This window comes from Candoia aspera, chromosome 2, assembly GCF_035149785.1.
Source record: "Candoia aspera isolate rCanAsp1 chromosome 2, rCanAsp1.hap2, whole genome shotgun sequence".
NCBI lineage: Eukaryota > Metazoa > Chordata > Lepidosauria > Squamata > Boidae > Candoia > Candoia aspera.
The window spans coordinates 82,307,324-82,321,389 of NC_086154.1; the positions used below are offsets into that span (position 1 = coordinate 82,307,324).

The following is a 14,066-nucleotide window of genomic DNA, read 5'->3' on the forward strand; positions in this document are numbered from 1 at the left end:
TTTCACCACAGCACTGAAGTGGACAGCAAAGCACTGAATTCATATGTTGCCACTAATGTTATACATCCAAATTTGTTTGGCTGTTTAGCACAATGATGCCATCATATTCTCAGATTCCTGATTGCCTGGCCTAATTGAGGGAAGAAGAAATCTTCAGCACATCCAGTGGCATCATAGCATCAACAGAACTGCAGATGTCTGCAAAGATAACAGGGAAATCCATTCCCACTAGAGGAGTTTCATAACCTGAAATCTCCCCCCCCCTTTTTTTTTTTTAAAGAATGAGCTAGGTGTAGCTCTGGGTTTTGCTCTACTGCTCCAAGGCATTATACCTTCTACTCCTGCTTTGTTGCTATAACAACCTGTGGTTTCTGGTAAGATAGAAGATTTCCTACCAGTTTATTTTTTTTTATTCAGCAGTTCTTCGTACAAAATTCTCCATTGCTGCTTGTTTTTGCAACACTTAGGAGTGACACCAAAGCAGGAATAAAATTGTACAAGGCATTGGAATTAATCAATTTAGTGTTTGCAATGAAAGCCTGTTTGACAGTAGGCAATATGTCTATAGTAATAGCCACAAAGAATATCTTGCTGTTCCGACACCTACATGGAAATTATTCTGACTCTGCTATACCCTTCATCAGCTGGAGCCCTCTGGGTACTCCCATCTTCCCCAACCACACTATCCATGCTGAGGTTTGAACAGCCCCAACCCTACTGGTATTTTGAAGGATACTGAAGATCTGGCTCTTCACCCAGGCCTTTGACTAGCGTGATTGAAGCCCTCTTTTCTCTGTTCCTATCTGGGTTTATTATCTCTGCCATCTTTGCTCTTTTTTGTTTTGTGTTTTTTTTTCTTGTTTCAAATGTTTTTAATGATTTGTAAAGCACTCAGAGTCACTGGGAGTTGGAGGGGGCATAGAAATTATTATTATTAATTATGCCGGTTGTGAGATTAGCAGTACCATACAGATGAAGATCACCATAGCAACAGTTTGATAATAAACATTGCCCCCTCCATGTTCTTTTGGATCAGTGGTATATCCAAAGTCAGTCTGATCTTTGTACCAGTTATGTGTAATCACATACTCCCTGTAGGAGAGGACATGCATATGCACACATAGTGTCAGGAACCAGGCCAAGAACCACGCTGAGCCAGTGTCTTCCAACTCTAGTTCTTTATTGTTCTCACCATATAGACAGAATCTTGCCAGACTAAAGCCGCTCAACTAACCTCAGGGAAAATAACCCGGAAGGGCTCTAGGGTGGAACTACCTTGAAACTCTTAACCTTCCCAGCAACAGAGTCCAGGCTGCGAAGCCTCTTATCTGTCTGGAATGCATTTCCTCCCTGGGAACCAGCGTCAGCACCAGAATCCACCACCAAAGTGTAGTAGAAAAACTCACTTAAGCACACTCCAACAATTGGAAGAGAATAATCATTTTATTAAAACTAGCAGATTACAGTGAGTCACTGGTCTTCTGCTTATTAAAATCAGAGAATGCCAGCATCTGGTTAACAGAATTCTTATACAGAGTTACAGAGGTTAACAATGAATATACATCTCCATTGATTGTAGATGTTGCTTGCTTTACAATTGCTAAGGAGTACTGATAGGGGTACATAAGAATCTCTGTCTGGAAGGAGTACAGAATACTTAGACTTTGAAAAAGTACGATTGCCAATGTGCTAATTAAATGGGAAAAAAGTAAATATAGAAGAGATGTAGCTCAGTGTTGAACTGTAGAGAGCTTGGTGCTCTCTGAGCTTCATTGTTTGCTTGCAGACATTTCATTACCCAACTAGGTAACATCATCAGTGCAATGAAGGCTATCAATGCCCTTTGACGTTGAGGGAGGCATAGTACTGGTGGGAACAGCCTGCAAGAGGGATAAGGGTACTAATATTTTAAGTGCAATCTGCTAAACTCCATCCATTTGGGTCAGTGATAGTGCTGGTGGTAGTTTTGCATGCCATGGATAAAGCAAGTTGGCTTATGCTGTTGTCTTGCAGGATTGCCAAATATAGGTGAACAAGGCACAGGGTAGTAGCTATAATGGGCAGAAGGAATAACCCTGAGGAACAGAAGGAAGAGCTGCAACCAAGACAATGGTTAGATAAAAGAAATCTGAGTCTGAGCCAGAACTGTGAACTGAGTAATTGCCTCAGACAAGACCCTCCCTAGTTCTCACAAAGATAAAGGGAGGGAGGGGGAAGCATATTCAGACTTTCAAGATTGATCTCAGCCCTTCAAGGTAGACTAGGATACCAAAGTCATGCATGCTAATACTACATTTAGAATTCACTGTTTGTGTATATAGCTGGAACAAAATTCTGATTTTGCTTTTACCGTACATATATATATTCATACACAGCATATGCACACAAATGCATGCATCCATATGTTAGATTTGGAATTGATAAAATGGGGATATTTATGTCTCTGCATGATTATTGCAATGTTATTGTTGCAACATATTTTGACAGGAAGCCAAGAAGAAGTATGACAAGGAAACTGAGAAATATTGTGGAATATTAGAAAAGCACTTAAATCTATCTTCCAAGAAGAAAGAATCTCAGCTTCAAGAGGTGAGATTGGCTGTTTTGTTTTGCTCACACTGTTAAGCCATAGGTTTGTTTACTGCTGTTGTATGAAAGGCTTAAAGTTGCATTTTCAAGTATGGGTATTAAGAAGCAAGTTCCTTTTGGAGCTCTGTAAACCTCTCTAAAATCCCACATTAAAATTTATATTACTTTTAATTAAATACAGTAAGTAAATCAGCTGTCCAGCCCCATCAGACTTGGAGCTGTAAGGAAAAGTGCTGTAATCCTTTCTCTCTTTACTGCAGTCCTGCAGACCCTTACCACTCTTCTCCTCAAGCTATTGTTGCTTCAGTTAATCCAGAAAAATGGCCTTGCAGTGGTTATTTATTTGTTTACTTATTCAATTTGTATAGCCGCCCATCTCAAATACATGACCCTGGGAAGCTAACAGTGAATAAAAAATAGAATAGGAAACATCATAGCAAAACAATAAATAATATATACAGAAACTGAGATAAAATCTACCAACACCATCAACCTAAGCATGATGCAAGCTCAAGTACATCCCCAGGGCCCCAGGCTCAGTGACAGAACCAGATCTTCAGGGCCTTATGGAAGACCAGTAGGGTCGGGGCAAGTCTAATTGCTGGGGGAATGGTGTTTCAGAGGATGGACATCATGACAGAAGAGGCTGGCTTCCTGGGTCCTGCCAGATGACCCTACCTGATGGGACCCGGAGATGCCTGTGCTGCCAGAGCTAACAGGACAGGTAGATACAGCTGGGAGGAGATTGATATTAGCACATTAGACCAATGTTTTGTCATTTTATCCTCTCTCCGTCTACCTTTGGGGTCCAGTGCATGGTATTAGCTTTGGCTTTTCAGGGGTGATCATAGCTTGGAACCAGGACCATTTCTTTCCGCAACTTTCTGGACCTTGGCTTTTTCAGAATCCTTTATTTGGATTAGGGGAGATGGGGCAGGTTGTTATAGGGAAAGGTTCTTTTGAGCCTTTCTGATCTACCCTGACAGCTTTGCTACAAGGAAGTCTATACATTTGATAAGTAAAATGAATATTGGGCACCAGAGGAAAGCTGCTGGCAGAACAAGTGAGAGCCTTTCGACTGAATGCAAATAGCAGCTTTGTGTAGAAGAGATTTGGCAGAAGGGGGGGGGGGAGAATAATGATGAGGAAAGAAACACTTAGCCACTTTTTCCCCAAGTACCATAATCTGTTGGCTCAGCCGCAATGATTTTAATTATTAAACAATCCTGTTATATCAGGTAAAATGCAGTAATGTATATAACATAATATCTGGTTTGCTCCTTAGTAAAATGATTTAAGGTTCACCTGAATGAAAAGGTTTTTCAAAAAAAGTGACTGCCAAGGCTGGTGCTGGGTCTTCTGGCTGGTGTTTCTACTATCCTTGCATTGACCTCAATCCTAGCAGTGCTGAAGAAGGCAGAAGATGGAATGACATTTCATTTACTGTTTCTGATGAACTATAATTGTTTATTTCCACTCACATATTATCAGGACCGCAGCTAGAGTCTGTGTCACCCGGGGCAAACATGGATTCCGCGCCCATTTTGAAGCCCCCCCAGCACTCATTTTGGCACCTCCCCATGCTCATTTTGGTGCCCCACCAGTGTGGCGCCCGGGGCACATGCTCCAGTTGCCCCCCCCCCCAGTTGTGGCCCTGCGTATTATTCCAGAAATGTAGGATCCAATCTAGACTAGCATTTTGTTACCACAGTGGTAAAGCAGATAGCAGATGGGAAGCCCACAGGCAGGAGTTGAGAGATTGAGGGAGTTTGGGGAAGCAGTGGGAGGAATGTTAGCCAAAAGAGAGGAGAGGAGGTCATTAGTGCCTTACCTCATAAACAGCAGCTCAGTCCAGGCTTGCAGAAAGCACAAGAAGAGAAGATTCATAAACATTCAAAGAAACTCCATCTTAAGGAGCTCACTAATAAATGAGGGCTGGAGATTCCTTACGCAGTTTCCAAGAGTCTGTACTTTATCCTTAATTCTTGCATTGATGCTCCATATTGAAGTCTGTGAATCTTGCTTCCTGGATCGTGCTCTGTGGTTTGACATGGAGAAAGTATAAGTATGCTGGCTGGAGAATTCTGGGAGTTGAAGTCCACACATCTTAAAGTTGCTGAGGTTGAGAAACACTGATCTAGACCATCAAGACGACAATTTTACCCTCCACAGCTTTTCTAACTCCCTGTAAAGCTGTGTAATAATTGAATACTGGTGCCATCTTGTGGTCCATACTTTATACTAAAGTTTGCTATTTTTCTCTAGAGAGATTTGAGCTCTCTTTTTTTTCTTTACACCGTTCATTTCACACACAAATGGCTGCCTGTAGAGATGCAGAGTTCCTTCTCCCTTGGCTTTTATTACCTTTGTGCAAAATAAAAATCCCTTTCATTGCTTAACTCTTGGTCTGTATTTTCTTCAAGCACTGGGATTTTGAGAGAGGGAACTAAACGATTGCAGCAGGTACAGGAACAGGCAGGTACAAGCTTTCAAGCTTTAAATGACTGGAAGTTTAGGTCATCAGCTGGGCTTTCAGAAGGGGAGGATGGCCAAATTAGAGACAAATGCAAGTACAGGGGCTTGTTGGTTGCAGAGGCGGGTGCTGTTTTTCATGAGTATAACAAAGCTACCTCAAAGGTGTGTCAGATCTCTGAGAGATGCTACATTTGGGACAGTAGTCATGGTGGATAAGAGACAGGGTGTTCTCAAAACTTGAGTGATTCTATGAACCACAGAGCTTTAAAGAGTATTAGGAGACCGAGAGTCAGTAACTTGACAAGTCTCATAAGGTGTGAGCTTCTTCCAGAAAGGCTGGGACTAAACAATGCAATCTTAAAGATGTAATTAAAGAGGAACAATCAACAACTATTATGAGTTGTGTGAAATTAAGTTATCTAAAGTACAAAATTTAGATGCCAAGTGGTGTTGATAGGGAGCGAGAGATCCAGCTCACGGCCCCTCCTTTGTGGGGTGCTGCAGGTTTCGGTACTCTCTCCACTTCTTTTTAACATCTACATGAAACCACTTGGTGAGATCATCCGTTGCCATGGGGTGATGTATCATCAATATGCTGATTATACATCTCCATCCCGGGTGAGGTAAGTGATGCTGTTGCCACCCTTTCACAGTGCCTGGAGGCTGTAAGGGTTTGGATGGGGAACAACAGGCTTCAGCTGAACCCTGGCAAGACGGAGTGACTGCAGGTTGGGGGCTCCCAGGGATCTGGGAATTTACCATTTTTGACTCTGGATGGGGTTGCACTGCCCCAGACAGACCCAGTGTGGAACCTGGGGGGTCTTCTGGACTCATGACTCCTGCTCAAAGAGCAGGTGGCAGTCGTGGCCAGGGGAGCCTTTGCACAACTTCGTGTTGTGCACCAGCTACACCCTTTCCTGGATCGATAGTCCCTACAAACAGTCACTCATGCCCTGGTCATCTCCCGCATAGACTACTGCAATGTGCTCTACATGGGGCTACCCTTGAAGTATACCTGGAAGCTACAGCTGGTGCAAAATGCAGCCATGTGGGCAGTTTTGGGAGCCCCTAGAAGGTCACATAGAACACTACTACTGCGCAAGCTGCATTGGGTACCGGTTTGCTTCCGGGTCCAATTCAAGGTGTTGGTTATCACCTTTAAAGCCCTACATGGCATGGGCCCAGGTCGCCTGAGGGACTACCTCACCCCAGTTACATCGACCCGTCCCACCCGGTCAGGCAGGGAGGGCATGCTACGGACCCTGTCTATGAGGGATTGCCGATTGGCAGGGTCCAGGAAGATGGCCTTCTCTGCCATAGCACCCCCCCTTTGGAACAAGCTACCCCAGGGGGTAAGACAGGCCCCCACTCTCCCGGCCTTTTGGAAGGGAGTAAAAACATGGCTATGCCATCTGGCCTGGGATAGAAGGGGGGACAGCCATTCATGGGGGTGGTTGGCCCTGTGAGGATGCCAAGATTAAGAGCTTCCCATCTTGAATTGTGTATTTTATGTGCTATATTTTAGATTTTATACTTGCATTTTTTATATATTTATATTGAGTTGTTTTGGTGACTCACTGTTTTTGGTATTTGTAAGCTGCCCAGAGTCGCCGTGTGCAAGATGGGCAGCAGAGAAATTTAATAAACAAACAAACAAACAAATAAAATTAGATTGCTGGTAGTGAACTAGAGTCCTATACAGGTACCAAAGATTTGGTCTAAACATCTTTCTAATAGAAGATAATCTGTTTATGGGCTATATTTTGTTAGTCCCAGTTGTTCTCCTACATTTTAAAAACTCTTTGCTGCTTCTAGATGTATTCTTGTATGTGAAGAACAGAAATAAAAACCACCCTGTTCTTGTTCTTCCTCAGAAGTCTTTTACAATAAGAACTGATTGATTATCCAGATAATTAGGTTTAGGTCCATTAACACAGTACTGCAGCTCTCTTTGTCTGAGCTCTATCTTGATTTTTATTTCTCCCCCCCCCCCTTGTTTTTTTTGACCAATCCCACCTTTCTCAAGCAATGAAAAAGAGTCCTATTGAATCTGGTCACATTCAGTGTGTGTCATATCTTTGTAATAATACTCATATATATTACATACAAAATACATATATATTTTCCTATTCTTAATTTTTAAAAATTAAGAATAAGAAAATAACACCATTTATTCTTAGACCAATAGTTCTCAAAATTTCCATACTCAGGAACCACTTCTTGTCATTTTACCTGACACAAAATAACTGCATTTTACTGTGAAATATGTCTGCCTCCTAGAGGATTCGGGAGAGTACTCTATGCTGCATTCTTGTCCAGTTTAGTGCCCTCCAAGTGAACTCCCTGAATTCTGTTGCTGTAAAAATCCTAGGATGGCTAACCAGGATTGTCAGAATTCCTGCAGTTGTACTCCAGAACTTTTGGAAAGAAGCAGGAGGTATGAGATGTTTATCTGCATTATTGGGCTTCAGCTTGAACAGAAGACATCAGCTATCATTAGGTCAGAAATGTACATTAGAGGGGAACTTGACAACATTTACCAATCATCTCAGTGAGAAATCTTCAATTAGCTTTGAAGAAATCTCAGATTCCCAGAACACTACACTATCCACTTAAGGAAGTTTCCCAGCTTCAGCTTGTATGTCATTAACTGTTGGACAGACAAGGCAATCTTTCTTAAGAGCTTAGCTGAGTACTTAGCCCTTTGCTCCGTAGACTTCTAGAATTAAATATACTTACTGGGAAACTTCTATACAAACGAACAGCCTTTGTATACTATTGATGTCAAATGCTCACAGTTAATTGCTGCTTTATTTTCCTTTTAATCCATACGACGACTGACAGGCAGACAGCCAGGTGGACCTGGTCAGACAGCACTTCTATGAAGTTTCTCTTGAGTATGTCTTCAAAGTACAAGAGGTTCAGGAGAGAAAGATGTTTGAGTTTGTGGAACCAGTAAGTAAATGTTTGTGATTTGTCAAGCGTTTCTCCTTCTCTGAAGTATAACATAAGTAAACGTTATAGTGAATGCTTTAGAAAGTAATGAAAAGGTGACTTCTTCTTCTTCCATTTCCATGATATATGGAGGAAACAATACATAAATCAGAACAGCTGACATTTGCATTTTCCAGAGTTTTTCACTTCGGGGAGTTAAAAAAATATATGCAAAAGCACATGTGCTGGGTGGAAAAAAAATCTTATACTCAGAAAAAATGCCAGTCCCCTTATATTTATTTTAAAATATTGCTTCTAGAAAAAGTGAACCCAGAGTTGCATACATTAAGAGAAAATGCAAAAAGAAAAATGTATGCGCATCTTTGTTTAAATCTGCAAAACTAAAAAGGCCAAAGCGAAACCAATCTTAACACATTTGCTCATCCCTACAAATAATTTACCTTCAGTGAGCAGAATAGAAACAATTCCTATGTGAACAGAATGGAAATAATTATGTGCAAATATCACAAATATGGGTATTTACCATTGCTTCCAATTTAATTCCCTGTAAGGAAAGGTAGATACTGAAATAGTTTTTGATCATCATCTACTGCTGTTGTCTTTATACCATGGTAACATTTTAATTAAATTTCAGTAACAAGTACATGTTCTTAGTTGAAGAATTACAGTAATTCTGAAGCATGAGAAGAAAAACAATTAAAAGAGAATATTACTGGAAGTTTCCCAAATGTTATAGACAGTTTGGCTATGCAGTACTTGAGATTTTACTTTAAAAAGGTGCTTTAGAGCAAGCTGGAACATAAACATACACCTGTCTGCAACAACGTCAAGCAGCTGTGCCTTTTCCTGAGGTTATGAAAAATCTGGGAAAAGATGTGGCTGCTTTACGAGTTGTAGGTAGGTGCTACATTTTTGCCTCTACTTCTGAAGCAGAATTGGAACTGAATCTGAAATGCCACACAGTTCTGGTAAGATTTAGGCATGAAAGCCGGCTGGGTGACCTTGGGCCAGTCACTCTCTCTCAGCCCAGCTCACCTCACAGGGTTGTTGCTGTGGGGAAAATAGGAGGAGGGAGGAGTATTAGGTATGTTTGCTGCCTTGAGTTATTTATAAAAATAATAAAGGCGGGATAGAAAATAAAATAAAATAAATAAAATAAGATTTGTTGCACACTCAGTTGTTATGTCTGTTTCAGAGCTGCTATGGGATGCAATGATATCTTATGTTCACTGATGTGTTATTTGTTTGTTTGTTTGTCTGTCAAATTTTATCACCGCCCATCTCCCCCCTAAGGAGGGACTCTTTTTAGCTATGAGAGAAAAATAATCACAAGGAGAATCAATCATGGCTTCAGCACTAGTTACTTAGATATTTACTCTGGCAAAATATACAGTATTTCTAACCATGAACTTTAGAAGTGGATGGATTTTGGAGGGGAAAGAGAATAAACTCCAGAAGGGGAGGTCATAGCCAACAGCAGGTTGAGAAAAGAGATTGATTTGCTGAAAAGCTCCCATTTTATTTGGTTTTGCATGTCACAAACAAAGCCAGAGAAAGGGAATTCTTATTTATGAGTTATGTTAGGACATTTCTGCAACTCTATTTCAAGTGTTGGAAATGTGTTATTTCAGTAGTCTTCACAAGAGGAATGAGCCAGAATTGCTTCCTGGTACTACTGTATTTGATTTACTGGCCTTTCTTACAGTAGTGGCCTCCTGTCTTCAGCGCTCAGCTTCCTCTGGCCAGCTAGAGAAGAAATGACAGAGAGGTGATGCTGCTCTGCTGATTGGTGGAGATCAGCTATACAGCAAAGAAAAGAGGCTGAAGGGCTGCTGCTTAAGCACAGACCTGGGAAGCCAAGTTGTGTCTTCCTTGAAGCTTGCCCATTTTCCCCTCCTGCTTAGCTATACAAATGTATAGGGAGGAATGGGAGTGTTCTCTAGTTCTTTATCCATGATCTCTCACATGTTCTGCTGTCATGGTTGAGAAGCACTGGGGACCATTGATAAGCTGTGTGTGCATATGTGTAGGAGAAGAGCAGGGAGAAGAAGTTGGGTGACCCTTCCCAACCTTGGTCTTGCTTCTCACTCATAAAAGGAATGCAGTTGCTGGAATCAAAAACAATGAAGCTATTTCAGTTTATTTATTTGATTTTTGTATAAGATTTACATACCACTTCAGTGGCAGTGAAAAAAGTGCAATCAAGTACATAGACAGCAGTATTTAAAGTACTGTATTAACACCTTTTTAAAAAGGTCATTCTAAATGGATCTATTCAGTAGTTCAATATCCAATAAATATCTAATATTTATTCAATATCTAAATTAAAATCTGTTGGAAAATAAATGATGATGGCAGTGGAGCACTGGTGAGGTAAAAGCTTACCTATGTTGCACTCAACAGAGAAGGCCCCATTTTGGGCTCTTTCAGATTAAGAATGGTCTGTTAGGTATTGTAGGAAGCAATTTGCCTTGCAAACATGTCTGACTCTTGCTGACTTACAAGAACAGATCCATGCAGTTTTCTTGGCCTGATATCGAAGTGGCTGGCCATTGCCTTCTGCTAGGATGTTCATTTGACTTCCCAATTCAGCTTATAGCTCTGGGCTTCCCAGATGAAAAGCAGTGAAACTAAGCAATGATGTTGTAGCTGAAGTTTCAACAATAGTTGAACCATCTGCAGAGGCAGTTTGATATTAAAAAAGTAATTCACTTTAGATGTAGGGAAACATTAATTTCTTCACTGTCATGGGATAGTCTTGATCCAGATGAGGCCATTTCATGTTTATATTTGAAGCAGAGTATGGAGTCATTTCAAAACAGAGGACCACATTCAGCTAGACTACAAAAAGTGGACAAATACTAAACTTGATTTAAATTAAAATTAATTACTGTCAATATGATTCTTTTTGTGCATTTAATAATTTTCTTTTTCTGTTGTATTTAAAATTATACTGTGGAGGCAACTGGCCCATACTGAAAAGCTTTGGGAGAGATACATGAAATTCTCTCCTTATGTTGGGCATTCCTGATCTAGAATGCAGAAAAAAAAAATAGGACAGCTGCATGCTATCTTTAAAGTATCATGCAGTTTATCCTGAGACATTAAATATATCATTTTTATATCTGTAATACCAACTCGAAATTCTGAATGATTTACGTAGGAATCAGATTAGATATAATAGGGGACAGAATAGACATCTTCAGGGCAATGTAAAGGCAAAGGTTGGTGTATTCAGTACCACATTCTGTGAAGCTGCTTCTCTGATTCATCTCAAGATAATTTCAGCAAGATAATTCAGAAAGGTATTATGAATGAACTCACTGAAAACTACCAAAATGTCCAGCAAAATCAACTGCATCACCTTCTTCTTGTTTCGGCCCTGGGGGAAAAGATCACATAATTAGGCAGTCTGAAATGGATCAGGATAGTTAGCCTTCTTTAGGAATTCTTGAACCTGCTGCTACATAGTTTAGGACCTTGCCCCTTTGTGAAATATTAGGAACATCTGGCAGGTATCTGGAGAGGATTATGATGCTGAGATTATATTGAATTGGCTAAAGATACCCAGTGACCTCATGGTGAAGGTTGATCTAGAGATGTTTGTGACCCACATTTTAGGTACTATTTGACATTCAGTAGAAATTCATTATCATAAAGTTCCTTTTTTGTAGGAAAAAATTATATGCATCCCTATGCTGGCATTTTGTTTTTGGGGGATCAATGAGTGCCAATTGAGGGTTCTTTTTGTTTTAATGAACCTGTGTTCATATTTGTGTTCATTATTCTAAACAAGATAGCTGTGGGAATTATTTGGCTTTTCCCCACACTGTGTTGGCCCTGAATCAGACCATATGCTTACTCTCAACTCTAAAAATATAATTTGCCCTAGCACTATTACATGTCTGAAGCATTTGGAGAGAATTTTATACCTTTCTTCCAAAATAAAAAAGAGACGGTATTCTTTCTGTTCTCCCCAAATCTGTGTTACTTTAAGATTCAACAACATTGCTCATTATTTGTGTTTTATTTTTATTGAAGGATGGGTGGGAATCCTTTCCTTCCTTCCTGTAGCTCTGAAGGAATAAAGCCTTTCTACTTTATGCCTTTTATTATTTTATGTCATTTCTGTGTTTGAACTGCAGATGGCACTGGGTACAGCAGATACGTTGCTGAAATTTAAATTTATGGGTTGAATAATCAATTCTATATTAATAAGACAAATGGTTCATGCAATAAAGAACTTTGAGTAGAATTCCTGATTACACAAATCATCGTCACTGAATGTGGTTGAAAAGGGCTGCAGTCGTCTTACGCTGACCTCTCTGTAGATGTAGAAAAGTTGGGAATGGAAAAGGCATAGATGAAGTAGGCATTTCTGGCTCCCTTTCATGCCTTGTAAGTTTGAATGCTTGAAGGGAGCTATTGCTTCTGATGGTTTTCTCTTAGACAGAATAGGATGTTATTATTCTGGCTGATTCTCCCCTCAGTTATCTGGGAGAAAAGGCATAGCTACATATATGTATCTGGCTGGCTGGCTGGCTGGCTGATTTATTTGTGGGGTGTCACAGTGACATAAATGGGCCAAAGCCATTAAAAATTGTTTTGATCTGTCCAAGATTTTAATTTGTGTCTCTATGTCTGAAAAGATTTTGGGAACTCCAAAGATTGTACGGTCATAAAATGAGTCGGACTTCTAGTCTTTCCTTAGGCACAAAGCTGGCTGGGTGACTTTGGGCCAGTCGTTCTCCCTTGCCTTGCCTTGCCTTGCCTTGCCTCGCCTCGCCGGGTTGCTGTTGTGAGGAAATAGGAGGCAGGAACATTATGTACACCACCTTGAATTATACTAAATAAAGGTGGGGTGTGATGATGATGATGATGATGTAAGATTTGTGTTTATATGTGTTTACTTGAAAAAAACTTCTCTGTGCTCCATGGACTTACTATCAAATAAGCATGCATAAAAATGAATTCAGCCTTATTTGAATGTTTGTTTAGTTTCAGCCTTCCAAAATATAGAGGGAAGCTTCAGTAACTGCTAACCTTCCACAGTGAATCTCCAGAGGATTAAAAGTGGTCTGGAACGAAGATTCAGGAGATACAAAATGGAATTCTGTGTAGTTTTAAAAACTTAAATCAAAATATTCCTGCCAGATAACTGTCCAGTCCTTTCTTGAACACATCCATCGAAGAATAGTCCACTCCCTAAGTTTTTGGTTTCACTGTTGGTGCAGTTATAAAGTAGTTCAGGAGAAATTACTCTGTGGTATGTATAATGGATTGCAGCCATAGCATCTTCTCTGTCTTTGTCTGAGGTGGGAAGAAAGAGGACAGGAACAATTGCTCTGTGTTACATCAAAAAGAAGCACTTGTAATTCAGATCCTTGTTTTGTTTTTTTCCTCTCCTGCAGCTGCTGGCATTTCTGCAAGGGCTGTTCACATTCTACCATCATGGCTATGAGCTTGCAAAGGATTTCAGTGATTTCAAGACACAGCTGACGATCAGTATACAAAATGTAAGCAGAAACACTTATTGAAGATAAAGGATCTCTTTCAAGTGCTGTTCATCAACTTTTTCAACAAGCATATTTTGTTGTGCCCATGTTAATGAAAAGTTTAATTTGTATAACTGTAAGCAAAATTCTCCCCCTCCCCTCCCCTCCCCCTCCCCCTCCCCCAATTGATGACTGGTAAACTTGGTGAGCAAGCAAATAATTTCAAAACAGCATATTTTCTTTAGTCTTATAAATCAGATGTCCTTCTTCATACATGCTTAAATGTACTATAACTTCATAAAATACCTAAACTTACTGTTTACTTCTTCAAGAATGTACCATTATACATTATACATGAATATTGGTGCCAAGGTTGATAATGCTTACTCTCTTTTCTTACACTGGCTGCATGCTTTGTCAAGAAAAAAGATTTTTATTTCCATTTTGGAAAAAAAATTGTGCTTAGGAGTTTCTAATAGCTGTTGTCCCTCAAAATCTCTCAAAATATTGAGATTTGTTATATTCCATAGAAATTTCTGAATTGGCTTAGGA

The 14,066-nt window shown here is 40.1% G+C and overlaps 1 protein-coding gene across 2 annotated transcripts in view; it reads left to right on the top strand.

The window, feature by feature from the left end:
* ARHGAP26 (Rho GTPase activating protein 26) overlaps window positions 1-14,066 on the top strand; it is a 258,395-nt gene that overhangs the window by 81,582 nt on the left and 162,747 nt on the right. For both annotated transcript variants that reach the window (XM_063292357.1, XM_063292358.1), the window contains exons 5-7: window positions 2,488-2,589; window positions 7,909-8,019; window positions 13,431-13,535. In XM_063292357.1, the coding sequence (XP_063148427.1) occupies window positions 2,488-2,589; window positions 7,909-8,019; window positions 13,431-13,535 (318 nt within the window). The remainder of the gene's footprint in view (window positions 1-2,487; window positions 2,590-7,908; window positions 8,020-13,430; window positions 13,536-14,066) is intronic.